Source organism: Rousettus aegyptiacus, unplaced genomic scaffold (genome assembly GCF_014176215.1).
Source record: "Rousettus aegyptiacus isolate mRouAeg1 unplaced genomic scaffold, mRouAeg1.p scaffold_m13_p_12, whole genome shotgun sequence".
In the NCBI taxonomy this organism is placed as follows: Eukaryota; Metazoa; Chordata; class Mammalia; order Chiroptera; family Pteropodidae; genus Rousettus; species Rousettus aegyptiacus.
Genome location: NW_023416287.1, coordinates 67,144,944 through 67,172,371, shown reverse-complemented (window position 1 = coordinate 67,172,371; position 27,428 = coordinate 67,144,944). Strand labels below are relative to the sequence as shown.

Here is a 27,428-nt window from a genome sequence, read left to right as displayed (position 1 = left end):
GTAAAAGTATGGTGGTTGTGGTCAGGGAGTTAGTTGGTGTTGGGTCTACAGTGAAGACTGGCTTCACTGACTACTCAACAATCCAGCTACAGCCCGGAGGCTAAACCTGGTGCAGCAGACAGGCAGTACAGGAGGGAGCCTTGGCTTTCAAACAAGAATGATGAGGGGGCTTAGGGGGCCTATACTTGGGGGGAAACCAAGACCGCGTCAGAATTCATTCAGGTTAGCACGTATTAATCAAGGTCAACTTTGATTCTGTAAATCTACCTTTCTCAATTTTTGGTTTTTGTTTTCTCCTTTTATATTATTAATTCTAGAAAAGGTCCCATTTGAAATATTACATTATTGTAGCTGAACTAAGGGGAACAAAAGAATAGTTCCTGGGCATTTGTATTGGGACCAGGAATGCTAGCAGAATTAGTGCATCCTGACTGGCCAGGGATGACGCAGCCTCCTTGAAGCAAAAGCAGACAGGAGTGTGGGAACAAGTCCTTCCCGCCCCCTCCCTGCTTTGATCCTCGCAGGGATGCTGTGGAAGCCCACCCCACCTCCTGCAGGGAGCCTGTACTCAGGGCAGCTTTTCAGGCAGGTGGCTGCAGTCACAGGGGCAGGGCAGAGTCACACGCACACATGTAGGGCCAGCACGGGGCCTATATGGAGGAAATGCACAGGGAGCCAACTGTGCACATAGTAGGAAGAGCTCAGAGGGCAACCCTGTCTCAGCCGAATTTAGATTGCTTAAGTGGGCTCAGTGGGGCACCAACTTCCTTAAATCTGGTTTTGTTAATGACAGGAAGTCACCAAGACTTAGTTGTAAAATCACGCAAACGCACAGAGCACTGGTTTAAAATCAAAGTGGTACAAAATTCATAAACATTAAGAGACCGCGAAGTTGCATAAAATTGTATTTGTATAAGACCAGACATACAGTTACCTTGGCCCCATTCACGGAGAGGGGAATGAATGTTCCAAGCAAATCATTTGCATAAAGTCTGGATTGACAAACCATAGCCCAGGAGCCAAATCTTTTCTTCACTACCTGTTTTTGTACAGCCTGAAAGCTAAGAATTGGTTTTTACAGTAAACATTTGCAGTCAATTTGACAATAGAAAACACTAATTTTGAACCACAGTTAGCTAAAATGTTATCTCTCCCAACTAAAATTCCATTTGTATCGTTAGTAGTCCTGAGTTATAAAACCATGTACTCAATTATTATATTTTGAACCTAGTTAATAAAAAGTCTGTGCAAATTTGCTTTCTCTGTCATCATAGAAATACCCACTCAATATTCTCAATTTTGCCTCTTTATCCAAGATGCCTAAAATATTTACTTTCTGGCCCTTTACAGGAAAAGTTGTCAACCGATGGCACAAATTAACAATATAAATAAAATAGCCAAAAATGATTTTTTAAATATTGTTAAAACAGCCAGAGAAACAAAATATATGAATTTTACATAATTGCCTGTTCATTAAAGCATAATTCAGCTGCGCTCAATTTGCCTATGTGACTCTGTAACTTAAAAGTCACCTTTATTTTCAACTATCCTCTAACTCAGAATATTTCTCTCTAAGGACCCTTCTGTTTCCAGCCAAAATAAAATAACATCAGACCTGATTAAAGGGAGTCCACACTAACTGCTCCCCTCCCTGACCCAGTGTTTTACTTTTGATAAGATTCAAGTGTTCAGATTAACCCTTTACTTCTCCCCATAGCAACGAACGAGGAGGTGACTGTTGGAGGCAGAGAGGCGAAGTGTGGGGAGGGATAGGAACCAGGGAGGAGAGCAGGCTTCTGCCAGCCAGACACCAGCTTGGGCTTGCAGGCCTCCCCCAGGGCAGGCAGGACTGAGAATGCCCAGTTCGGGGAGCCATTCTGGATCCCCTAATCTTGGGAAAAGTTATCAATTTAAAGACTTTACTCTTGGAGAGTGAAAACTGCACATTAAACTTAAGCAAATGACCAACCCATTAAGCCCTGTGTATTAGCTCACAGCCCAGTGTCACGAGCCACACTGTTTGGTAATGCTGATTTGGTTTGTTTGTAACACTGATATTTTTTAACCTGAAAAAGTGGGTTTTCTTAGGGTAGCAGTGGGATGGAGTTTGAAGGAACAAATGGGACAAGTTAGTAAAACAAAAAAACTCAAAAAGAAAAACATGATAAAAACATCAAAGTGGCCCAGAGTTGCTCAGTGGGTTCTCCCTGCCTTGCCACCCCCGAGGTGGAGTAAACTTCCACAGATGTACTGTGTGTTTTGAATGGCCTTCTAAGGACAGCAAATTTATAGAGTCAAGTAAAAGCTAGACCTGGGGTTTGCAAGTTAGCACCAAGGAAACAAACCTCTCCCTTGTGCGGGGCAGCGGGAAGTGGGGAGGCAGGGGAAGGCGGTATGGGAGGGGGGTTGGAGCGTGTGTCTAGAGCCATTTGGCCCAGTAGAGCTTTGCAAAACAGAAGAAAGATGAAACGAGCAGGTGACTCAGTTCCTGCTCATCTTGTGAAAGTACCTGGGGTACCTTCAAAGATATTCATCGACGATAATAACCCAAGATGATTAGATAGGCAGATGTTGGGGTTAGGAGCCATACTAATAAAATTCCAACTCTGATGGTGACCCTGGGTGGGGACCAGTCCCTCCCAAGACCAGATGCAAGAACGTCCCTTCCTCCACATCACCCCGTGCTCTGTGCTCTGGCACCCACCTTGTCTCAGCCCCACCTGGCCATGAGAGACTGCCCACCTTTGTCTCTACTGGAAACACAACACAATATTACCAGAGACAGGAAGGGGGACCACACCCTGACTTAGCTGTGGATCTATCGCCTCTTAATACCACAGCAGGACGGTGACTAATGTCTTTGGGTATCTGAAGGGCTGTCACTGGAATGGGTACTAGAGCTGCTTCATGTCCCACATCCAGGGCCAAAAGGAGGATGTTACAACGGTACAGATTCAAAAAGGAAGGACTGTCGCTAGTCAGCAGTGTCCGAAAATAGGATGGGTCACCGCTCCAGAGGAAAATATTTCTCAACAGGCATTTTAGATGTTTCACACTATTCAGTTTTCCCTTCTCCACTCCTATCCGCTACACACACACACACACACACACACACACACACACACACACACACACACACACACACACACACACATATATATATATATATATATATATATATATATATATATATGATCCTCTGCTATCAGATTTATCCTTACCTTGCAATTTCTCTGTAGGCCCCGGAAGGCGTACCAGGCTGTGACATGCTTCCCTCAACAACTAAGGCATTTAGGTTGTCTTCCCAGAGTACCTCTATGAGGTGGCCAGCCACCATGATGTAGCCAACAACTCACGCACTGATACCTCGGTCCACCTCATATCCACAGTGATCAGTTTTCATTCCCTGTGAAGCTTATCCTGAGACCACTGACAAGGCCCTTGGATCTTTTTGGGAGCCATTGGGCATATAACAGCAGCTTGCAGCACTAAACTCATTCGATGCCATCCCAGAGCCACAACTAACAGTCCATTTTGAAGACAAGCACTTCTGAGCGGGAACTGTTTCAGCGACATGCCTCATAAAGAAGAGACACTCAGTAAATATTCAAGGAAAACAAGGTGACCTTTAGGACCTTCAAAGCTTTCTTTTCTACTCCTAGTCTGTCCCTTCTTCGAGATATGCCAGTAGCAGACCAAGTATCTCTACAGTCCTATGTATAAGAATGAATCTAAGTATATCACACACATACATTCATTCAATCCTATAGCAACTTATAAAGGGGATACTTGTATTATCCCATTTATAGATCACAAAACTATGCCTTTGAAATTTTCAAGTGCTTAGTACTAAAACCTGGTCATTTATCTTCCACAAGTGGCCCAATTCAAGTTCTAAGGTCCTCCAGAGCTTTCCGTGTTCACTGATGAAGCACCAGCTTTCCCATATCACCTGTGACCTGAGTCCTCACAGGGCAGGTCCACTCTAGTTGGCATCTTGGGTCCCTGAAGGTCTGCTCTTGGTTTGCTGGGACAGTTCCGTCCTCGGGGCTTCTTCCCACCTCCCTGACCATTTGCTCTCTGCTCCCTCGTGGCCTCTGGTTTCTTCCTGCAGCCCCTGCGGTCTAGAGCGGCCAGGCTGTGCCTTTTCCCTTGCTTCTCACTGTTGAGTGCCACATGCAGAGCTCCTGCTCATCTTGGGCCTGATGACGACTTCAGCGGGCCCCGTGCTAACTCGCTCACACCCCCACCCCGCCAATGCTCAGCAATCCTCAGGACACAGAGGCAGCACCACTCACCAAAGTCGAGAGCCCAGGCTGGCAGGGCTGGAGCCACCCTCAAGGCCCACACTCTGCCTCTCCATCACCTAGGGAAGCTTGATGTTGCCCAAACCCATAAGCCTGTTTCAACTCTCTCTTGAGTTTGAGACTCAGATATCTGACTGCCTGCTGATGATTCCATGTAAATGTCTCTAAGCAGCTCCAACTCAAATGCGCCCCCCAAACTGCTCCCCTTACTGCCCTCTCTGCCTCATTTAGTGGTATCACTCTGCCTTACTACTCAGGCTTGGCACTTATTAGTCACCTGATGCCACCCTCGCCATAAGCCCCAACACCAGCAGACACTGATGCTTTCACCTCCTGTTTGGAGAGAAAGCTCTCCCCTCCCCCACACCCTCGGCCAGGGCCTTCTCTCTTACCTACCGCCAGGCTTGCTCTCCCCCTCCCACTACCGCAGTCCTACAGTGATCTCCCCAGACCAGATGTGGACCACGCCGCCTCCCACCCAGATGCTCTCATTCTCCTGCTCTCCCCTCCCAGTCCCAGCTCCTCTACGGGACATCCAACAGCCTGCACCATCAGGCCTGGCCTTGCCTCCAGCACCAGTGCACCTCACTGCTGCTCTGGTCACCCCACAGCTGGAAGGTCTTGGCAGGCATTACGCTGTCCCTTGTCCTTGTGCTTTTATTCCCTATCTCCTTGCCAATCATTATCCTACAGGTCTCCCTCCCTTGCCCCTGCCCCCAGCCCCAGACTTGCTTGTTACCACGTCTTCCCTCCTCCCCTCCTCATCTGAGCTGGAAGAGCTGCCACTTCAGGCCCACAACGCCCCCTAGGGGATTCTGCTGTTCCAACACTGAGCCCCTGGGGATGAGAGGGTGGACTTGTGCTGTGTCTGTTCCCCAGCCAGATGGTACTGCTGGGGCTTTATCTTATTTCTTTATCTCCAGGCCCAGCCCTCAGCAGGCTCTCAATAAATGCCTCTGAATTAATTTCAGCACTACAGTACCTTGCCTAGAAGCTTCCACTTTGCATAATTCCTTTAGGTCAGAGATTTTTCAATTACACTCCTACTGTACCCCACCCACCCTGGAACCCTGGTCCACCTCCTGTTGCAGAGAATTGCCTCCTCACTTGAGGTATCCAAATCTGGCTGCTGCTGATGCAACATTCTTGAACCAATGGCAGAATGAATGAGATCCGGCAATAGAAGGGTATCTTAAATGATATCTCTACAACTAGTGAAAAAATCGAACCCAGTGCCTGGATCTAAAATATAACTTTCCACTCTCTCCCTCTCCCTAACTTATCTTTTCCCAAATCCTTTCCTATTCCTCTGGCATTGGGAGCATGTGGGCATGAAGACTAAACACACAGGGCTCCTGAGTAACGATGACATGGTGGCTGAGGGTGGCCACTCACAGGAGGGCTGCTTCAGGGGAACACAAAGCATTTCCACTCTGGAGCCACAGTCCGGGCTCTTGAAGTGGATAAACAGGTGAGGACAGCAACTGCTCCAGAGCCCAACCCTTGACCACAGCCCCAAACCTAGACCCTAAACGACAGTACTTAGGGAGGAGGCACGACACTGTGCAGAGGACACGCAGGTCAGCATCACATGGGGCAGGTCTTTCCAAAGTCGCCCTCACCAAGTGGCACCGCGCCCTGGGTGGCGAGACGGCCGCCCTGGTGGGGCCTGTCACAGAGGGGCTTGAACGACAGGATGAAACCGCTCTTGAGCTCAAAAAGATTTCTGACCTTTAAATGTTTTAACGACAGAACCTTTTTCAAAAGAGCATTTACACGCAAGCCTGAACTATAAAACAGACCAAAGTGGAGCTCCGTGATTGAAGTGGGGATGCTTTTCCTGCTTCTATTTGGGGGGTGGGACCTCAGGGTTTGTGGAGTAACATGTGCAAATTTGTTCCCTCATACAAATGGGAGTGGGGGCTGCTCTGAAGACCACTCACAGAGGTTCTGGTGAAAGTTTTAATTCCCAGTCTCCCGCCAGGAGCAGAGGTAAGAGCCTCAGAAGTGTTTCCAGTGGGGAAGGAAACCCACGAGGCACCTCTGCCAAGAGGAGAACAAGACCAGGAACTGTGGCAGCTCCTTCTACCAGCCATGGTGCCCCAAGGACGCCTCAGCTGGTCACCCTCACATGAGAGCCTGCCTTCTCTCTTCTACAGAGGCGGGGGCAGGGGGACTGGAGGGAAGTGGCTGGGGGACGAGTAGGGTGAGGGCCCTGGCATTTCCCACACACACAGACCAAGACTCAAGATTTTCCAAACCGTGGCAATCACTGCTATACGTACACGGAAAACCTGCTGAGAAATAAGACACTCCATACTTTAGCATACTTTAAGCCTTAAAATTACAGAGCCTTGTTGATGTCCCAAATTATAGTTATAGAGAATAAACAGTAGGGGCAGGATTTGGAGCATGGGAGGAATTCAGGGGTTTCCTACACTGATGTCATAACAACCACAAGGTAGGAAGCTACTCCCGGAGCAGAGGCAGGAGCAGGCGGGCAGCAGGGCCACGGGTGCGCATGAGGGCAGAGCAAAAGGCAGGGACCAGCCCTTCTTTGAAGTTCAAGGCCTGGTGAAAGGACACGGGGAACGCAGAGGGGCTGGGCAGGGCTGCACGTGGCGCACGTGGGAAATTCCGTGCGGAGCTGGCTGTGGGCAAACAACTCTGCTTTGGGGCGTGTGGCCGAGTACACGGTGGGCTGTAGACAGCTAAAGATGGGGGTCAGGAGCTGGATTAAGAGTCAACCCCAGAGATTTCCATTTTGGAGACATTTTCCTAGCTTACATTGGTTTCTAACCTGTTCCTCTAAGTTCTGTTGCATCAGCAGGGCATTCAAGGCACAATTTTTCTTTAATATCAAACGAGCTCCTTTTAAACCAAGGAGTTTGTGTAACCTAATGTGCTGCATCTGTCACTCCCACTGACATGAGAGGCGCTTTTTAGTGATTCAGGAAGGGAGGGAGGAAGGGGCTAGCTAGGGAGGACACAGGATGGGGCAAGGGACCCAAAGACCCCAGTGTTATGTGACAATGACCACTGAAATAAGTCACGGCTGAAAGAAAAAGCAAAGAGACAAACTTCTAAGCAAGGTCAACAATAAGAAAAATTTCCCTGAGAGGAGTGAGGTATGGCTTTGTCAGCTGTGAGGCCGTGGACCAGTCACTTCAGCCCTCTGGACCCCAACGGGTGCTATGAGAAGGTCCAACTAGGAGGCTTGTAAGGCACCTTCCGGCTCTAACACCCTGCATCTGGGCAGGCCAGACACTGGATGGGACACTGACCTAGGACAGCCATGCTCATGGAGGCAAGGCCCTGTCTCTTCCCAGCCCAAAGATTCCAGTACTAAGGTCGCCAGCCATCTCAGTCACATGACCACTCACCACAGGGGCCTCAGGGAGAGCAAGACTCAGAATCAAAGCCCCGACCACTGAGAAGCAACCCTCTGTGAAGGCGAGACGCCTGTGTTCGGTAGCAGCACTCAGGCCAGGAAACACACAGCATGTTATGGAATAAACATAAAAACTCCCTCGACCCAGCAGTTCCACTCCTCTGTTACACTCCAGTGAAACTCCCACACGTGCACGAGGAAACACAAGAATGCACATTGTTTACAAATCCAAAAAGTTGGACATAACCTAGACGTGGACCAACCTGAGAACCAATCAATAACTGCAATGCGATCAAACAACAGAACATTCTCTAGAAGTGAAAATGAACAGGCGGGGCCACGTTAGCCATTGGATGAATCTCACATCGTTACGTTCACACATCCTTTCAACGAGCACTCACACAGCGAAACTCTGTGCTGAAGCGCTGTTCTAGACAGTGGGACACTTGATTGAACAAAAGGGATGAAGGAAGTCCTTGTCTCAGTAGTGGGTCAGAGAAAAGGAACCGCTACCAGTTAACAACGTAGTATGGCAGGCTATGCCGCTCCCTAAGAGAGGCATGAAGCAAGGAAGAGTGGGGTACAGAGGGGGTGCTGTTGTACGCAGTGCTCAGGAAAGGTCAGATCGCATGCTGGTTGATGCTTCTTACCTCAAACTGAGCAGCGGGTGCATGTGGGTCGTTTTTATTACTCTTTATGCCTTTATAAGTTTGATATATTTCAAAATAATTTTAACTACAACTAAGATTGATTAGGGAAGTAATTAATAGATGAGAGTATAGACAGTCTCTCACTGTAAACTTAAATATGCCCCATTCTCATGATACTGAGTCATGTGTCCACACCCACCCCCTACGCCCCTTCCTCCCCACACACACAGCCTAGTGTACACCTGGGGTGGGGGGTGCTGCGCCCTGGCAGAGGCGCCTCGAGTCCCTTATGCCTTCAGTGGGTGTGGGCACAGATATTGCAGGCCACAGTTCCTGTTCCCACCCCACATAACCGAACCTCTCACGGAGGGAGGCTGGCATCTCTCAGGAAGCAGAGGCTCTCAAGTTCAAAAGCAACGCTCCCAGAATCGACCCGCTCCTTGTAGTGTCTGTTGCCACAGAGCCTTGCAGGGAACCTTGTCAGAGATCTGACTTCCAATGTTGGACAACAGGTCCCTGCTCCAAATTACACAGGCTTCTCAGGGTTTAGACTGCCTTAGCCTTTTCACACCTTTAAAACACGTGATATGAAAATATTCCCCAAAACCTATGTTTCTTTAGCTTCCCAGATTGAAAAGAAAAATCAGAAAACAAGATGCACTTATTCCTGGCATTTTCCACCTGGAAACATAAAGTGGCTGAAGTAGACCTCTCCTAAACCCTAATCAGGAATATAACAGAAAAAGATATGGCCACTGCCCCACTGTAAATACTAGCAGTCAGCTAAACAAAACGCAGCAGACAAAAATCAAATGTCAAATTCTACCAGGATGGTCAGGAATCTGAATTTAAACCTGTCTGTCCTTGAATGCTACCACATTTCCAGAAAAACTGCAGGAACTTCCCACCAATAGGATTTTCAGAGCTAAACATTCTGGTGTTTAGCTGTATCTAGAGAAGCAACATCCAAAGCCAGCCTGAGTATCACCAACAGCTACATCTATTTATAAAACTCCAGGTAAGCAATCTGCCTCCAGAGACCCCCTTTATAGCAAATGATGGGGATGTGTGCTTGAGGTCAGAGTCCGCCTAGAGACTATAAGGAATTTGCTGTGATGTGCCGCATCCTGTCCAGCTGTCAGCAATCCATCGGCAGGGCAGTAAGTATTTGAGAAGCAAGGTGAGTGGCAGTTCGGCACAGCGTGTTGGCACAGAAGCAGGGGTGGAAATAGGTGATGTAATGTACACAAGACCAGCTTTCTTAAAGGGCAGAAGCCATACAATGAAGTAACTCTTTCCCGGCACCCAAAACCTTCCAGGTATAATCTGACAAAATAACCATGTTCCCTTGTTAATACTATAAGAAGTCTAGTTAAGGAGGTAAGCCAAAGGCATTCAGTTCTGCATATTGTACTAGCTTTGTATAAACACTGAGCAAATGAGATCACCCAGCCCCCAGAGGACCACAGAGTGAGCTTCCTACACTACTTGAGGCTAAAAGGGAAAGCCCGAGGGAGACGGGAGACGCCAGCTCAGATACCCAGGCTGGGGTGCTTGTAACCTCAAAGAGGAGAGCGCCAGGACATTCTGCACTGCCCTTGGGCTCTCTCAGCACTGTGCCCTTTGCTCAGGGAAAAAGTGAGCAACAGAAGGGCGGACTTTATTCCTGAGAAACACAGGGCTCTGATCAGGAATGCAGAGTGCTCTTTTCCCAGCAAACCATTCCAAATGCCCAGAATGGGGCTAATTATTTCAGGTTCCCATTATTTAATATGGCAAATTGCAGGGGAAAAGCCAAGAATGCTGAGGTTCCAACTAACCATCCACATGTACATGGACATGGCTTTGGCTATGGTCACAGGCTTCTCTTGCAGGTCTTTCCTTCTCTTTCTCTTGCCTTTGATTCTAAGACCTCTCTGCCCTATCCTTGTTGCATAGATGTGTTCTTCCCTCAGCATCCTCTGGACAATAGTCAATTACTCTACTGAAGCATCTAGCAAGCACCAGGCACTGCATGAGGTGCCTGCTCAAAGTGGGACATGGAAGACCCATGTGTGAATAAGAAAGAATGTCATCAGGGTAAAGAACAAGCGGAAAAATAGTTACATATATTCTGTGTGGTAGGAAAGCCACATCCCCCCAGAAGGCTTTAGGAAAGACCCTGCCCCCGGGAAGGCAGCATAGAAATGGTGTCACAGGACTTCAACTGATAAAAGAGAAACCCTACAGTAAGCCAGGGAGAAGATGGCAAAGGGTCAGTGTCAGCAAAGCAAAGAGGTCAAGTGCACAGTAGCCAGATGCTTCCACATAGTTCAGCTGCATGTGCACCCCAACGGAGTAGAGCCTGTCCTACTCCCCTGGAGATACAAACGTTTGTCTTCTCACTTCCATTGCCACATGCCAAGCAAATGAATATGCGCCATGTCCAGTCTATATGCTGAGGCCAAAAGGTGCTCATAATGGTAAGTTTCGAGAGATACCACTGCACTCAGGTGACAGAAGACCCAGAAGCTGACACAGAGGCTGGGGAAGCTCTTACATGCTCACCACCTTTACTGTCAGCCCCATAGGGGAAAAAACATCCCAAAGCCACTTCCCTGTGCAGCGTCCCACAACCAACAAGCCTGAAAAGAAGCACTAGTTTCGTTCAAGAGCTCCATCAGGTTATGAGACAGGCTCTACTGCTATCGTCTCTCAAGATGCGGCAAATCAGAGAACACTCACAGGGAACTTGCAGTACCTTTTAAATAAATCTTTTTTGAGAAAGTCCACATATTTCTCAGTGCAGGACTAGTCAGAAAACTGAATTTAGACCAGATAATTCAGATGATGATATGCCTCTCCCGTTTGGCTTAAAGAGTACAACAGCCACCACCTTGTTCACACGCTGACCAGGCACAGCTCCTAGCGGAATAGTCAGAAGGGCCGTAAGCAGGAAAATACTTCCAGGAACCCTCCAGAAACATGAACAGTCGGGCACTGTTCCCTTCCCTAGTGCCACAGCTTGCAGATGCATTCTCCACAGTCAGTGCTTCTTAATAGGTCTGTAGTGTTAATGCTAAATCAACTGTTATTTACAAAAAGGTCAGCCATTTTCAGTTCCAAGCACCTTTCACATCAGGACTACAAGTGATATAAGAGAGATACGGTAATCTACATGGAATTCAGAAATAAAACCATAAAATTACACATTTCCTTTCTTTTCAAGTCTGATAATGCCTAGGGACCTTTGGGCAGCATTTTGCCTACATGAGAATGAACAGTTGATTCAAGTACCACATTTCATGTTTTATGAAATTCCCATGAAACATGATACATTAAGCCGATTCTATTTAAAAAAAAAAAAAAGCTAAATTATGAAAAGCAAACATCTTGAATGGCTGAGGAACAAATAACTAAAAATCAGTTTCCTGTGTCTTTGAAATGGATGATCTAGGACTGAACTACTTAAAATTTATCAACCACCTTTGAAAACATAATGCTGATGCAAGAAAAGTCGAGAGAAAAAAACAGGATTTCAAGCTTTTCATCCAAAACCTAACTTAATACAGTGTTTTCCTGTATATCCATCTTTACTTGGTGGCTCTTATCCTAAGGCCACTGCCAAGTTCCTTGTGGTGCGGGGCCTCAGCTGGAGCCCTCCCCCTCCCACTGCCTTCTCCGCACAGGGCCTGGACGGAATGCGTGACTGCGTGAACACATGAAGGGGCGGACGGTGGAGACGCAGAGAAGAATGAGCAAAAGCCATCTCTGAAGAGAAGCCAGGCTTGCCCCGGAGCCCTCATGCCCCAGTCATCCATCTCTAATTCACAGGCAAGATAACCCAAGATAACCCACATGACTGTTCACCAATTTCCCTTCTTTTCCTAAAGCTCAGCAGTCCTTATAACACTGCCAGTTCTCTCATGACACTGACATACTGGAAATACTGAATTTTCTTCCGCATCGCCTTCTCCTTCAGTTTCTCATTTGCGAGCAGGAGACAGCCCTGTAATTGCGTGGGTGTGGATGTCACCAAAGTTGAGAGACCCAAATGAGTAAGCACCACCCAAGTGAGGGGCCTAAGCAGACCGCATGAGAGGATTACGCAACCTCGGCAGGGACATGGAGGAGAATCCAGCTTGGATGGATGGCATGTGGCTGCCTAAGAAGCCCAGGAATAAAATTAGAAGTTGCTGCCTTCACGAAACCTTCCCTTAAACCCCCGCCAAAGACCTCTGCCTCTTCTGAGGTCACTCAAAATTTTGTACCAACTTTAGCATGTCCGGATGGCTTTGTATGGCAATTCTTTGTATGTAACTGCTCTTGTTTTCTATTGCTGTATGATAAATTACCACAAATGTAGCAGCTTAAAAAAAAACACACATTATCCCACAATTTCCATGGGGCAGGAGTCCAGGCACAGTTTAGCTGGGTCCTCTGCTCAGGGTCTCACAAGGCTGCAATCAAGGTGTCAGATGGGGCTGTGGTCCCATCTGAGGTTTGGGGTCCCCTTCCAAGCTTATGCGGTTTTTGGCAGCATTCACTTCCTTGCAGCTGTAGAACTCATAGCAAGTTGCTTCTTCAAGGTCAGCGCAGAAGAGAGTGTCTCTGACTTTTAGACTCATTTTTAAGGGTTCACCTGTTTAGGCCTGTCCCATGTAGGATAATCTCCCTTTTAACTGACTCAGATTTGGAAGCTTAATTACATCTGCAAAATCCTTTCACCTTTGCTATAAAATGTAACCTAATCACGGTTCTGTGATACTCACAAATCCATCATCATCACAGGTCTCGCCCACACTGAGAGGAGAAGATCACACAGGAGGAGGTGGGACTCCTTTAGGCCATCTTAGAATTATGCCTACAACAGTATGCACAGCTCTTCCCCTGCTACAGTATAAATTCACTTCTCATAGCACTTTATTCTTAGATTTAACAGCTTAACTTGGAATTGTTTAGTTTGTATTGTTCTTGCTATCCTACTCTCAGACCCCAAAGTGACAATCACATCACACTCGCTGATGAATGAATGATATAGTCTACCCATCTTTATTTATTGAGGGCTTCCACCACAGGAAAATCGGGGCCACAACTGACAAAAAGCAATAAAATCTAAACTTTGGAGAAGGTCGATCTTTATGTAACTACCCTCCAATTAAGACCTGGAAGAGTTGGGAAAAGACAGAAAGAAGATCTGGAAAGGAGAATATGGGGAAGCAAGATGCACGCAAGGAGAGAAACCATTTAGACCATGGCGGTAGCGGGGGTAGGGAGCGGGAAATCAGCAAAGTGAGGCAGCCCTGCCTGCGGGCACTCTCCTCATGGCTACCAACCTGCTTCTCCAGCACCGCCTAGGTTTGACCAATGAGTCCAACCCTATGGCTCCCAGTCCTGCAAGGGTTTAAGGGGAGAAGCAGCAAACCTCCTGACTTCCCCATGTACATACGACTTTCTGGATACACACCAACACTCACCCTGCTAATCCTTCAAAATTCTGCAGACCAACATGAATGCCAGCGCCTTAATTACTGAGTTCAGTCACCTTCCTTTTTCAGTGAACTGACTGGGCTCTACACGTCAGGTAACCAGATGGCCTTCTGTGACGCTAAAACAGGACAATATATGCTTAGTGATAGCCCAGGGGATCTTACAGCAACTGAGACAGAACATAAAGAAGGAGAGCCAAATAGCTCTGCTTTTATCCCCTCTGCTTTCTCTAATTTTACTTAGAATCACAGAATCTTAGAGTTAGAAGGGATCTAAGAGGTCATCCCATTGCACCCTACCCCAAGCCTCGCAGCCCTAGCAGGCCACCTGGTCCCTGCTGGAGCATTCCCAATACAAAGCAGAGTATTCTGTGGTTGGAAAACTAACTGCCACACACCTGTCTGAACTCAACTTGACAAGCATTCTGAAAATGACTAAGATCCCCCCAAAATAAGCGACCACCATATATGGCATTCCTACTCTCACTTCCCACCTCTCAGGCTGCTGACAGACATCACCAATCAGTCGTGGCACTCTTTCCTGCTGATGCTGGATGTGGCTTCAGAATCCTCAACAGAAGGCTCCAGAAAGTCACCACTGATCAGTTTATGTTGGCTAAAGAAATAAACTAATTTTCCAACTGTGTTCTTGCAGCTTGTCTTCAGTTAAAAACCACTTTCCTATAACTCTTACTCATTGCTCCTAATATGCCTTCAAAAGCAACAAGTTTGTCTCTTCCTCCAAAAACAACCCCTACATATCTAACTACGTCTAAATTTATCCCCCTTAAATCCTTTCAGTCTCGAGCCCAGCCCCAAGGACAGGAAAGGAGTAGCGTTCTTTTCTAGAATGATCAGGGTGACCTAATAGTGTGTCAGAGAAACCCGGAGCCAAAAAGGCCCTGGGGTTGAGTGTGTGCAGTGGCGGCCATGGAATACTCTTCTGCCTGCAGGAACCGGCTCCACAAATGAGTCAGGCCAACCTAGCTCAAGAGTGGCTTCAGGGGAGTCCATTTTTAAGGAACTGGGGAAAGGAAAGGCAGGCAAAAAGAAGTACGGGATGAGTGAGATCATGAGGACACCGAAAACCAAATCAAATGAGAACGCTTCCCATCACATGTCATCATGTACTGCTGTCTCCCCATTTCCCATCTCCTGACCATGTATGTCCATTTCTCAGTATAAAATAAGTGCTTACCCTCAATGGCTCAGAAAACACTCAGTAAGACCCAGACCGAGCTCTGGGGCATGGCTTCACACATTCCCCACCCACTCATTCATTCACTTAATTTTTTTAATTAAATAGCTATTGAATATCTTTGAGGCATCCAGGAGCAGGCTGAAGCTGGGGCCACAAAGGCTATGATGACAATTCCTGCCACCAAGGAAATCATGATCCATCTGTTTCAGAGAAAGGTAAATAACATGTTAACACAGAACAGGTTATACAGTATAATCCATTTTTTGCATATATTTTATCTGCAGAAATCATGACATATATACCATCTTGATCTACTGGACCAGCAAAATTATCAAAAAGAAAATTTGGTAATTTGGCATTTTTTTCTAAGTCCCCAAAACAAACCAACATGAACTAGAGTGCCTCAGAAACAAAAAGATCTGGTGAGGTAAAGATTCAGATTAGCAAATCCAGGCTCTCTCAGGTTCTCAGTATAAACCAGCCACTTCCTCAGGTATCGTGAGTTCTCTTCCCTACAGACATTCTATCATTCATCTATTCTTTCAGCCAATTTTTGCTGAGCTCCTAAAATGTGCCTGGCATCAAGGATGGAAACTGACATGCAGGCAGCCAAATATGGTAGAATGAATTAGCCTAGGATCTCTGGCTCATGGAGCATGCTCAACAAATATTTATTATCGATGAGGTAAGTGTCAAGAGCAGGGTATACACAGAGGGCCAAAATATCAAGGGACAAGGGAAGGTCTCCTGGAGAATACGGTATCTAAGCCCCATTGTGAAGACAAGCAGGAAGCAAGGGATAAAGTGTGAACCAGGAGAGGAGGGCCTCGTAGACAGACACCGAGGTTAGAGAGTGGGCTGAAATGGACTGGACAGACACACTAGGCCAGGACTGGATAGACACACTAGGGCAGACCTGCACAAAATTACAAGGGCTTATTATTATTCTTGTCGTTGCCATTTTGGGGGAGTCTGCAGACTGACTTGAGTTTCTGGAGGGATGTGACTCTATACAGAATGCAAGCTGAAAATTAAAGAAGCATCTAATTTCTTCTAGGAATGAATCAAGTTAAGATTAAATTATAATTATATTAAGTTAAACCATTCGACTTTGCCATTTCTGTAGGTAAAAATTGGTCAAATATCAGCAATTTCATATAATTAGGTCTAATAATGCTCCAGGCTGGGGATAATACACAGCTAGTATTGCTTTATAAAGACTGCTCTACACAAAGTATTTCTGTTACTACTTAATCCTCGCTACATTCAACAGTATTAATTGATTTTTTCCTTACAAAAATTAAAACTTGAAAGAAAAAATTATTAATCCTAAGGCAAAGTTACCAACGTATAAGCATTCTGTAATTATAAGAAAAAAATACCTTGAAAGTGGGTAAGGGAGGAAACGAAAATCATATTTAAAGCTGGAAGTATCCATCTAGAGTTAGAAACTGAAAGTGAATATCCTACTTGCTGCCAAATGTGGTGAGGAGCTCAGAGCCACACATGTTGCCTGCCTCACCTGTGGTGTAGCCCAGCATGTGATTCTCTCACCTGAGAACCCAGAGGAAAAACAAAATGCTCTTTGTCCCTTTGTAGGTCAGGCCCTGGCTCTGGCCCTGCCTGACTTCCTCTAGCAGGAGCTCTCTTGCCCACCTGGCAAACCACATTCCTGCGCATAGCTCGGCAGACTGAGGGGATGTCAGGTCACAAACCACAAGCAATGATGATTCAGATAATCTGGAACTTCCAGAAAAAAAACAGCAACATAACAAGAAACTTCCAAAACACTTTCCTACCAATCTACCCAAAAGATCCACAAGAAGCATAATTGGAGAAGAGATTCCATGAGCCCTGAGACTAGGGGTAGCCAACCACACACCACTGACTCTGAGGGTCCAGCTGAATACACCAGAGACTACAGCAGGCTCATGGGAAACACTGGGCTCAGGTCCCAGCTCCCAGCTCCCAGCTCCCTGTCCTGGGAAATGTAGTGCTGCAGAAATAAGAAAGTTGGGCAAGTCTATGATACCCCATAGTCCGAGCAGGGAAAGGGAGAGATGTGAACTGCCCCAGCACGAGTCCAGTTTTGGCCCCTGTGGCCGAACAGACTGGAAGATGAAGAACACAGGTGCAGCTCTCAGCTACCCTCAAAGCCAGCTTTTAAAGAGGGGTGCAGGTCTCATGCAGTGGGAATGGAGGGGTAGCAAAGGGGCCACAGTGGGAATACTCAGGATGCCATTTGTCACCATGCACCAACAGCAGCAGCAAAAGTGACTCAGCCTCCCTCCTCAGTCAGGGTGGACTGTGGCTTCCCTGCCTCTGACCAAACCCTTCAGCAGGTCTGCAGCTGGTTCAACCTGGTGGCCACATCCCCAACAGCGTGCCAAGTGCGTGAACAGAAAGGTCAGGCTGACGTTTGACGCACCAGAGCACAGAGAACATTAGATGTCAAAAGCAGAGGTTTCAACAACTATAGGAGAAAGAAAAAACAAACAAGACATGAAGACCACGTCCCCCGCCTCTGAGTAGCCCAACTTCTCCAGCCTTCCCCAAGCCCACAAGCCACAGCTGGTGAATGCTCAAAACTGAAAGACCAAGTCTCCACTGGACATGGACATGCTCCTAGTCCAGTGCTCAAAGGAAGATTTCCAAACATGTAAGCACAAGGAAAGGCAGCTAACTCTCAGGGAAAGGGACTTTTTTTCTCCATGAAAAGCAGAAAAATAATTTATTCCAAAAGATGACAGAAATATGAAATTCATCCTGAAAATATACTTTGGTGTAACTGTGTTGGGGCAGGTCTTCCTATGAACTTGCTCTCTCGTTGGCTGCTGCACTGGAGTCTAATTGTCATGTGATGCCTTTTAAACACTTTGCTGATTCCCACATCATGAGCAGGCAGGCGCCATCTTCAAATCCACAGGTTCCAAGACTTACTGTGTTTGCCAAGTGGTTGCCACAACTGGGGAACCCAGGCCCCAAGACACAAGTGTCCCTGACTTGAGCAAAATGCACCCAAGGAGGGTGAGAAAGACTCTTCTCAGAAGATAACATTCTCAAACCAAATTTACAAAATAAACAGGAAAATGACCCAAGAGAATCCTCTCACTTTATCGTGTGGTAAATATCAAGGCCCAATTCGAAAATGAACAAATGAGAAAAAAATAAATACAAAAATGCCACGGGAGGATATGTATAAAATTCTGTAATGAGAGAGAAGGAAATGAACATTGCACACAAGAGTTAGATGAAGAATAAAAGCTTGAAAAGGATTTGTCCCAGGACTTGGAAGTACATGCAAGCAATAGTTTTTAATTTTCAAATAAATGTGTCAATCCCTCCCAAATTAATTGACATATTTAATGCAACGACAACCAAAATTACAAAATACTTTAAAAATTTGACTATAAAGTTCATTAGCAAGAATAAGTGTGTCTTAATCACAGGAATGATAAACATTTGCCCGGGGTAAATGAGCAGAAATGGAGAACATAGGCAGGAGCATAAATTCACATATCTTTTCTGGAGGGCAATTATTCAACCTAAAACAAGACGAAAATGTACATATCTTCCACCAATTCTACTTCTAGGACTTTTGCCCTAGGTAATATCCTAATAACTCCCAGCGTTTTGTGCAAGGATGGTGTGTCAGTCCTCTAGGGCTCCATAGCAAAAAGCATAGACTGTGGGGTGTAAGCAACAGATATTTATTTCTCACAGTTATGGAGGTTGAGTCCAAGGTCAAAGTGTTAGCTGGGTTAATTTCTTCTGAGGCCTCCTTCCTTGGCTTGTAGATGACCACCTTCTCCCTGTATCTTCACATCATCTCCCCGTGCACAGGTCTGCACAGATCTGTATCTTAGTCTCTTCTTATAAAGACGCCAGTCATACTAGATCAAGACCCAATGGCCTCATGTTAACTCGATTACCTCTTTAAAGGCCCTATCTTCAAATACGGTCTTGGTCTGAGGTATTGAGGGTTTAGAACTGCAACACATACATTTTAAATGTGCATGATTCGGCCCACAATAGGCGGTTACTGCGTTAATATCAGTGATTATTATTGAAAATAACTGTCATAGCTACAGTTCAGTACTATTAGACTTTTCTTTTAGACTTTTAATTCTCACAACACTCCTATAAAGTAGATATGATCTCCCTTTCGCAGGCAAGGAAGCTGCTTTAAAAGAAGTTAGATAATTGTGCCAAGGTCTAGGTGATGTCGCGGTCCAGACAGCTTCCAAGGCCCGTGCTTTCACATCATTCCCTTCCAGGAGACATGGCTCACGGCATATGCAAAAGACATGTGCGAAGAAAGCACGTGCACGTGTGTGTCAAAAATGGCGTTCGCCTTTGTTCAATGGAATCATGGGTGATTCTTATGTTTTTCCTTTTTATGCTGCTTGCTTTTCAGGCAACTTTGTGTTCACAAATTATACAATAAAAATTGATAAAAAGAATTTCTGTTTCAAGGAAAATATTCACATCACTCAGTTTTTACGCAATTTTTTTTTCAGACATCTCTACCTTAGGCCACCTTTATTTCACTGGCCCTTACCCTCTGGCAGGTATCTCTGGGACCTGCCTGGACCTCTCCTTTGACCGGTAGACCCAAAGGACTTTCTGTGGTGGATTCTGAGACTCACGATTCAGAACTGAGATGAAATCCTTGCTGTAGTCACATTACAAATTCGACCAATGTAGTACGTTTCCAGCTGGAATCTTGTCAACATGCTTTCGCCTCAGCCGGTGGCTCCACCTACTCTCAGCCTCTGTTTCCCAGGCTTGGCTATTCAGACTATATGACATTGCTCTCCATGTCCTGACAGGATATCTATCCTCAGATGATCATGTAAGGGCTGGGGTTGGGGAGGAGGCAGAAGACAGTAATGAGCTTTTCACATAATGGGAAAAGCCAGGGTTGGAGGGTGAGGGGATAAAAAACTTCCTCGAGAATCAAGTTTGCAAAGTAGCAGCAACATCGCAACTTATGTCTAACTATAATAAAGCTGAGTTCTTTTACGTCAGGTAACTTTAATTCTCATTTCACAGATTGCGATGTCATTAGTCAGAGGTCTCAAACTTATATGCCTATGAGGCACAGAGGCAACAAAGTGGAGTGACCCAGGGATAAACCAAAGGGAGCCGTGGGGACTGTAGCAAACAGAGCCATGTACCCCATGTAAAGGGAGTGGCTTCTTCCAACTCCAGCTAATTGTGGCCACACAGCAGTGAAGACCCTGTGCAGGTTCAAGCTTTCAGCTTTTTAAGAAAAGCCAGAAATACATATTTTTATGTCAAATCTCCCAATTTTTAACTGTTCATAATTATTTAAAATATTTTAACACAATAGACTGGGCAAATGAAACACTGCAGGTTCAGTTCATGCCAGCCAACATGATTCCCAACTGGGAATAGTCCCTGTCACGCTGACTCAGGAAAAGAAGAGCCATCACGGGAGGAAGGACGCCATCTTCAACACTGGCCTCAACCCCCCTGGGGCAGGTGACAGCATGACTAGGACACTGGTGCAGTTGTGTCATGCACACCAAAGCCAGGCCATGCAGCACCATGATTAAACCCTGACGTCCTGACCGAGCACAGAAAGCTCACGGCAAGGGGCAGGAGAGAAGAAGGTTTCTCCAGGCATCCGGATGCACTCCTGGACCAGAGTCAGGGGATCCAGGACAGTCAGGCCAGGCGGTTCGGTGAAAAACGCGATAGCCAAGGACTTGACCTCAGCTCAGGAAGTAAGCAGCAACCCCTCCTGCTCTCATCTCCACACTTTGGGGCCAGTTTGAGCTCCTCTCTGCCCTCCCCACATCTATAGTCTGAACCCAACCTCTGCTCTCCTCCTCTGCTCTGAAATTCCAAAATACAAGTACTTTAAGCTCTTCTGAGATGGAGGATGTTGGTTTAATTACTATTTTGATCATGCTGTACCACTGCCTGCTAACATAAAATCTCTCTATGCTGTCTGTTATATTTCTGTTGCTGGTGACGTAGATGCCGACAGAAACCATCTGCCCAGAAGTTCTGATCCTTATTAAGAGGCTGCCTAATATGCAAGGCATTTTTTTCCTATAGTGGAATATAGTTAAGTGATATTTGGCAAGGCACTAAATTTCTCGAGTTGTAGTTTTTCCAAAGAAATCTAAAATCTGGATTAAATATCTCATTTTTAATGTTGACAACCACTAAAACATTTTTAAAAACATACTATTGCAGCAAACAAAATACCTGCAGTTGCCTCCTAAAATTAAAGAGTTGAGCTTAAGGATTTCCAAGATTTTATCCAGCTCCGATAATGACTGAGGTGATGTTTTATGATTAATGGGTAGTTTGTTTTAGGTAAAAGTATCAAATCCAATTTCTCCATGCCAAACTAACTCTTAAGAGGCAGCTTCTCTTGAGGTACAGCCAGAAAAGGTGGCTGGTCTTACTGATTCTACTTATCTCCTCTCTTCTCCCAACTATAGCATCTATATGCAATTTCTAAACATATAAGACAAGTGTAGCCCATTCCAGGAGCTTCTCCAGGGCAGGGATGTATCTTGGTTTTATTGCCACTTGCCTGAGACTAATCAACATGGCCCACAGTAAAGGCTCAGTACGTGTTTGCAGAGTTTATGTTCCCAGGAATATATCACTCTAGGTCCGACTTCAATAAGAATCATTGTGAGGAACAAATTCCAGAGCAGATTTATATTGAATACTATCACAAAAAAAAAAAAAAATCAGATCATTAGGTGTAATCATCCAAGAATAATAAGCCAGATAAATATTATTTCTACATGTTGTACATTTAAGATCTCTTCCCAGGAGCCGTCTCAATTTTTGGAGACCACTTTGTTACACCGTAACTCAAAACCTATCTTTACCTCTCAGCAGATACATCTTCTACTAAAAGCAACAAATTCTTGGGCCTTAAAGGAAGAGCTGACAGAGGGCTGAGTATAAAAATAAAGATAAATTAAATGAGATCTAGAAGCAGATGTGGAAAGCACGGGGTTCTCCAAATGTGCTTGTTTCCTTTGGATCTGGGGATTGCATATGGTCGCACAGAGTGGAGTTCCTGAGGTGACTTCGTGAGGGCATGCTCCTCCACAGCACCTGGACAAGCCGCTCACATTACAGTTTGTAATATGTGTTTTTGGGTTTCTTTATTTTTTTGGTTGTTAATATCCAGAGATGCCTGCTTTATTTCTTACTAGGTGTGTGATGTAGTTTTTTTTCAAACGCCATATCGATCCAATACTGAGCCTCTGGCTAGATGTCCATCAGCTCCCCTTCTCCAGCACCCCATTAAGTCCACATCCCTAACCACCTGCCACATCCGGCTCTTACACTCCAGGCCGTGAGTTCCCACCCTGATCAGCCAGGGCCAGCTTTAGGGCCCACTGGAACAATGCAGAGTAGCCAATCCTGAACCTGCTTAGCCCATGGAAGCCACAACAAAGATTCTACCTCAGAGGACCGCACGTTGGCCCTGAGTGGCCCTGGGTCACATCCTGTATCCTCCCTATGTAACTGAGTTACCAAGCTGTAATTCTTTCCAGTTTCTCTCGATCTGGCCTCACCATACCTCACCCAAAGTAACATGGTTAAAAGATGGTTGGACAAATAAAGAGGTAATTCAAAGGTTATCCTTGATTGGTCTACTGGCTGCCAACAGCCGATCACAACCTAAAAAAGCCTACATGATAAGTTTTTCAAAGTCAGGAAGGGGTGATTCAACATGTGGGTTAGGAAAAATGATAGTTTCCTTATATAAAAATACAAAAGTCACACCCCAAGAAATCTGTCATTTACAGCCCTCAGAAGGTACTTTCGTGGCCTTCGGTTTCAGTCAAATGCATCAAAATGTGCTGATGTTTGCAGAGTACCCTGGTTACCCCAAGTCTTCTGAGACTTAGCTGAAGTGGGGCAGGCATGCAAAGGCATCTCCACATGTGGAAAGCAGGATGCCTTCTTATAACCTCAGAGAGAGTGAGCACTTGATCATTTTCCAGGTAACACATGCTAAGCCTTCTAAAGAGGCTACTGGAAAAGCAAAATCTAAAGACAAGGTCCAGGTGATGGCAATGAAAATGCGGAGTCTCCTCACATGTTAGGAAGAGCTGTCTACAGTGAGGGTCTGCCCTTGGTGGCCTTTTCTGCACAGCCAGAGAAGCAGCAAGTGGTCAAAAGGGCTCTCCCTTGATTATGCTTAGGCATTCTGATTCTTAAACATTTGGTAACTGCCTTCGGCACCTTTCTAATACTGATCAGAACACTGCAAACTGTTACCTTAGTGATAAGCATTCCTAAGGTAGTGAGTATTTTTATATAAAAACCATCTTTCATTGTAAGGAAAGACAATTCACACAATTCACCATTTGGGACCCTGTAAAGCCATTAAGCTTACTCTGCCCCCTACACAAGCATTTCTTCAGTGTCAGGGAAGCCCTCATTATCTTCAACCAGGCTACCATGTGGCTGCTCACTAGAAGGCTTTCTCAGCTGGGCTGAGCTTTTTCTTCTTAACCCCTGGCATGTGGCAGGCACCAGTAACCCTCAGGTCTCTTGCTGTCTCCGCTTAGAGTCCAGGAAACCAAACATAGCAGGTCCTTGAATAACACTGTTTCATTCAATGCCATTGTGTTATAACGCTCATGAGATGCCATAGGAACCTACCTCTTGTTTCTATAAACGAGCCTATGGGAAAACTGGTCTCATTATAAGTCATTTCAACACTGTTGTCAGAACCTATCAATAATGTTAAGTGAGGACTCACTATACTCACTCTGCCAGCCTCCCTTCCAGCTACGGCGGTCATGCGACCCAGTTCTAATCCATGGGAAGTATGTGAGGGACTTCTAACAAGAATTTTACCTTCCTGATAAAAGGGAGCTGACCACAGCTGGCAGAGCCCTCCCCTCTCCCCAGTCTTATAATGTAGATGAATGTAGATGTTTACACAGATGATTACTCTATAAAAATGCACATATACATTACACTCCTATATAAGGGTTGGAAGAATAAAGATAAACACATAGATTATTATAATATTAATTCTATAGAGGTACGTATGTGTGTGCATTTTAATGTGCACGCCCACTAAAGACTTCTTTTTGTAAAGTTAAGATGATGTATACTTCAAACATAACAAACTATACACACACACACACACACACACATATAGACATATGTGTGCATGTAAATGTATATGTGCATACATAGTCATTTTGGACCCACTGTTCAGATTTAGGCCATTCTAGGTATATTTCCTTCCATGTGGTTCAACTTATGAACATCCACAAGTGACCTGGAAAATAAACTGGAGGAAGCTCTCCCACCCTGCTTTCTGTGCCTTCCTCTACTTGGGATATTAGACCAGAGTGAATGGAATACGAGGATAAGAATCAAGACTTGCACTGTCTCTTCAGACACAGAAAGACAGCTGCATTTGGAGACATCACAGCAGGACAAAGTGTATGGTTTACTTGTCAACACATACCACAAAAGTTTTCATATAAATGTTTTCGTTATATTGGGGACAGTATCATAAAATCCACCAAAACAATCTCTCTACCAACAACTTGTAATGAGGATCTACCACACAACCAAGAAAAGATTAAAAGTCAACTAAAGGGGACAAGTGCCCCGCCTCACAGACACCAAGGACTAAAAAACCAGAGGTTGAGAAATTCTTACACGCACATATTTGGCATTTATCAAAATGAATTAAAAAAAAAAAAAAACTAACGCTAACTTGAAAATATATCCTTAAAAAAGTTTTTCAAAGTGAGCCCTAAGTTTCCCCTTTTATTTCCGCCTTTTGTTCCAGTGGCTCTCCGGGAGCAGGGAAAAGGGAGAAGGTCTCAGAGTTCAATGTGCCAGGTAGCAACACAGAACATAAGGCACCTTCTCAAGCAAAACACAGCAGGAGCCCTAGGAGACTGTTTCGTTTGGGCTGTCTCATTCAACTAACCATGGACACTTGACATTAAATTGCACATTTCATATGTTTTTCCTTCACCCAAGGGAAAAGAAAAGGAGGGCTTTTTTTTCCTTATATGAACACAGAACACGACCTTGTGGGGTTACAGGCACACAGTGCAGAAGGGTGAACAAAACCTTCTTCAGCCTTGATGTGCCCCGGTGGCTGGGCATGGCCATGCTTGACCACCCATTAGAGAAAGTGACTTTATCAGCCAAACGCTCCACGTCCTTGAGTCTTGAATTTTTCAGTTGCAGAATGGAGATAATATTAAACTATACTAAATTTCTTCCTTTTCTAGGTCAAAACTGTTGATAGTAGAGGTTTCAGATAGATGGTCCAATCTAACAATTCCTGCTTTGTTGTTCGCAGGTCTTTTTCACAGGATCAAACAAAATTAGTTTATATGAAGGTGCACAAAAAGCTATATGAGAAGAGCATTAACTTTATGAACTGGAACAGTAATCAGTGCTTCAAACTTCACACGTGCATTGCTTTATAAAAAATGAAATTATGAAGGTAGATATCAGTGTCATTCTTTATAATGCAAATTCCTGGGTGCACCCCAAACCTACCAAGTCAAGGACAGGAGGACCTGGTGAGGACTGTGCACTTCTGACAAGCACTCCCAGTGATAACTCAAGTTGGAGAAAATACTTTTCCCAGGAAATAAATTGGCCTCTTTGGTTTTGGGTGGCTTTCTGCTGAAAGGCAGGATTCACCCATGTCCACTTAATTTGTCTCCTTCCTCACCAAATAAGAGAGATTATAAAGAACCTAGCGCATAGTAACTTCTTTTTTCTTAATAACCAGAAGAGATTTCATATGAAAATCAGTAAAATTTGCTCAGTCACTAATTACTGAAAATTGACAAAACTTGATGAAGGTGTCACCTTTTGCTACAGGGTGGTTTCATCACCTTACTCCTTAATCCAAGTCTTTTAAAAAGCTCTTATTGAAGTTCCTGGAGGGGACCCCAGATCTCCCTTGTAGCAGGGGCTGGCCGCTCCACAGCCTGTCATACTTACCCCTCAGGATGTAGTTCTGATAGTTCTGGTCTGCCTCAGCTCCCACCTTGATCAAACAGGTCAGACCTTCAGCCACGACAAATTCATGCACCAAATCCTTGTCATCCTGGCGAGAAAGAGGGGTGCAGGGAGAAAGAAAGACTTTAAATACCATCCCAGTCCATCCTGCATCCAGGCTGTGCTGTTAAAACTATGTTCAAGCCTTTGAAGCCAGACCGACCCCTAAAGACTGTTCTGCTCTATTCAAATGAAGCATCTTAACTGTTGCCAGAGGAATTTTATAACCAATTTTCACATTGTTGTTTGCCAAAGACCAATTATTGCCTTCTGGGCAATCTAATAAAGATAAAGCAAATGAATCCCCTGTCAGGAAAATTTATAGTGTTCTGTTTTTCATTCTTCAGAAATCGCCAGGCTCTGCTTCCCCACAGGTCCCTAGGGACTGGCCACATGAAGCTCACTGGGTTTTAACAACAGGAAACATTTGATAGCACGGATCATCAAGTGAAGGATTCAAAGCCTCTCATATGTCCCAAAGACAGTCCTTAAGGTCAGTGGTTCCAAAAATCTTGCAAATGGTATCAGAAAGTAAGAAAGCTGTCTCTCCACCTCCTGAGTGGGAGGCGGAGAGCAGAACCAGCCAGCTGTGTATCTGGAGCAGCTACATCACCCCTCGGAACTGCCATTTGCGACAACATGGATGGATCTTGAGAACATCATGCAAACTGAAATAAGCGAGACCAAAAAAAAGCTGAGAACCATGATTTCACTCATATGTGGGGTATAAAACTGAAAGCGACAAACAAAAACTCATAGACACAGACAACAGTTTAGTGGTTACTGGAGGGTCAGGGGGTGGGGAAGAGGTAGATAAGGGTAAAGGGGGTCAAATACAGGGTGATGGAAGGAGATTTGGTTTTGAGTGGTGAACACATGACATAATATACATATGGCATATTATTGAATTGTACACTTGAAACCTACATAATTTTATTAAGCAATGTCATCTCAATAAATTTAATTTTAAAAATTTGATTTAATTTAATTTAAAAAGAGCCACTTTGGTCTGCCTGCAGACCTGATTGCAGAAGGCAGGACACAGAAGAAGCCTCAGGAGTCATCTACTCGGTGGTTCACAAAGAGGTCATTAGACCCACGGGCAGTGAGAGTGTCACCTGTGAACTTAGAGGACAGGAAACTACTGCAGGGCCCAGTGACCTGTGCTTACCAAGCCGCCCAGGTGATTCTGGAGTGCTCAGATGGGTCTCAGCTCTGACTCCTTTACTCCAGGATCATCTGGGAGCTTCAAAAGGAATAGGGAGCAGGATTCTCCTCAGATGGGCTTAAGCCAGAATTTCTGGGGTGGAGGAAGCCCAGTCTTTGCTATTAAAGCCCAAG

At 45.3% G+C, this 27,428-nt stretch overlaps 1 protein-coding gene across 12 annotated transcripts in view; it reads right to left on the bottom strand.

The window, feature by feature from the left end:
• The window catches only part of FHOD3 (formin homology 2 domain containing 3), a 413,611-nt gene that overhangs the window by 203,551 nt on the left and 182,632 nt on the right, over nucleotides 1-27,428 (bottom strand). For all 12 annotated transcript variants that reach the window (XM_036229056.1, XM_036229058.1, XM_036229060.1 and 9 more), the window contains exon 5: nucleotides 26,031-26,136. In XM_036229056.1, the coding sequence (XP_036084949.1) occupies nucleotides 26,031-26,136 (106 nt within the window). The remainder of the gene's footprint in view (nucleotides 1-26,030; nucleotides 26,137-27,428) is intronic.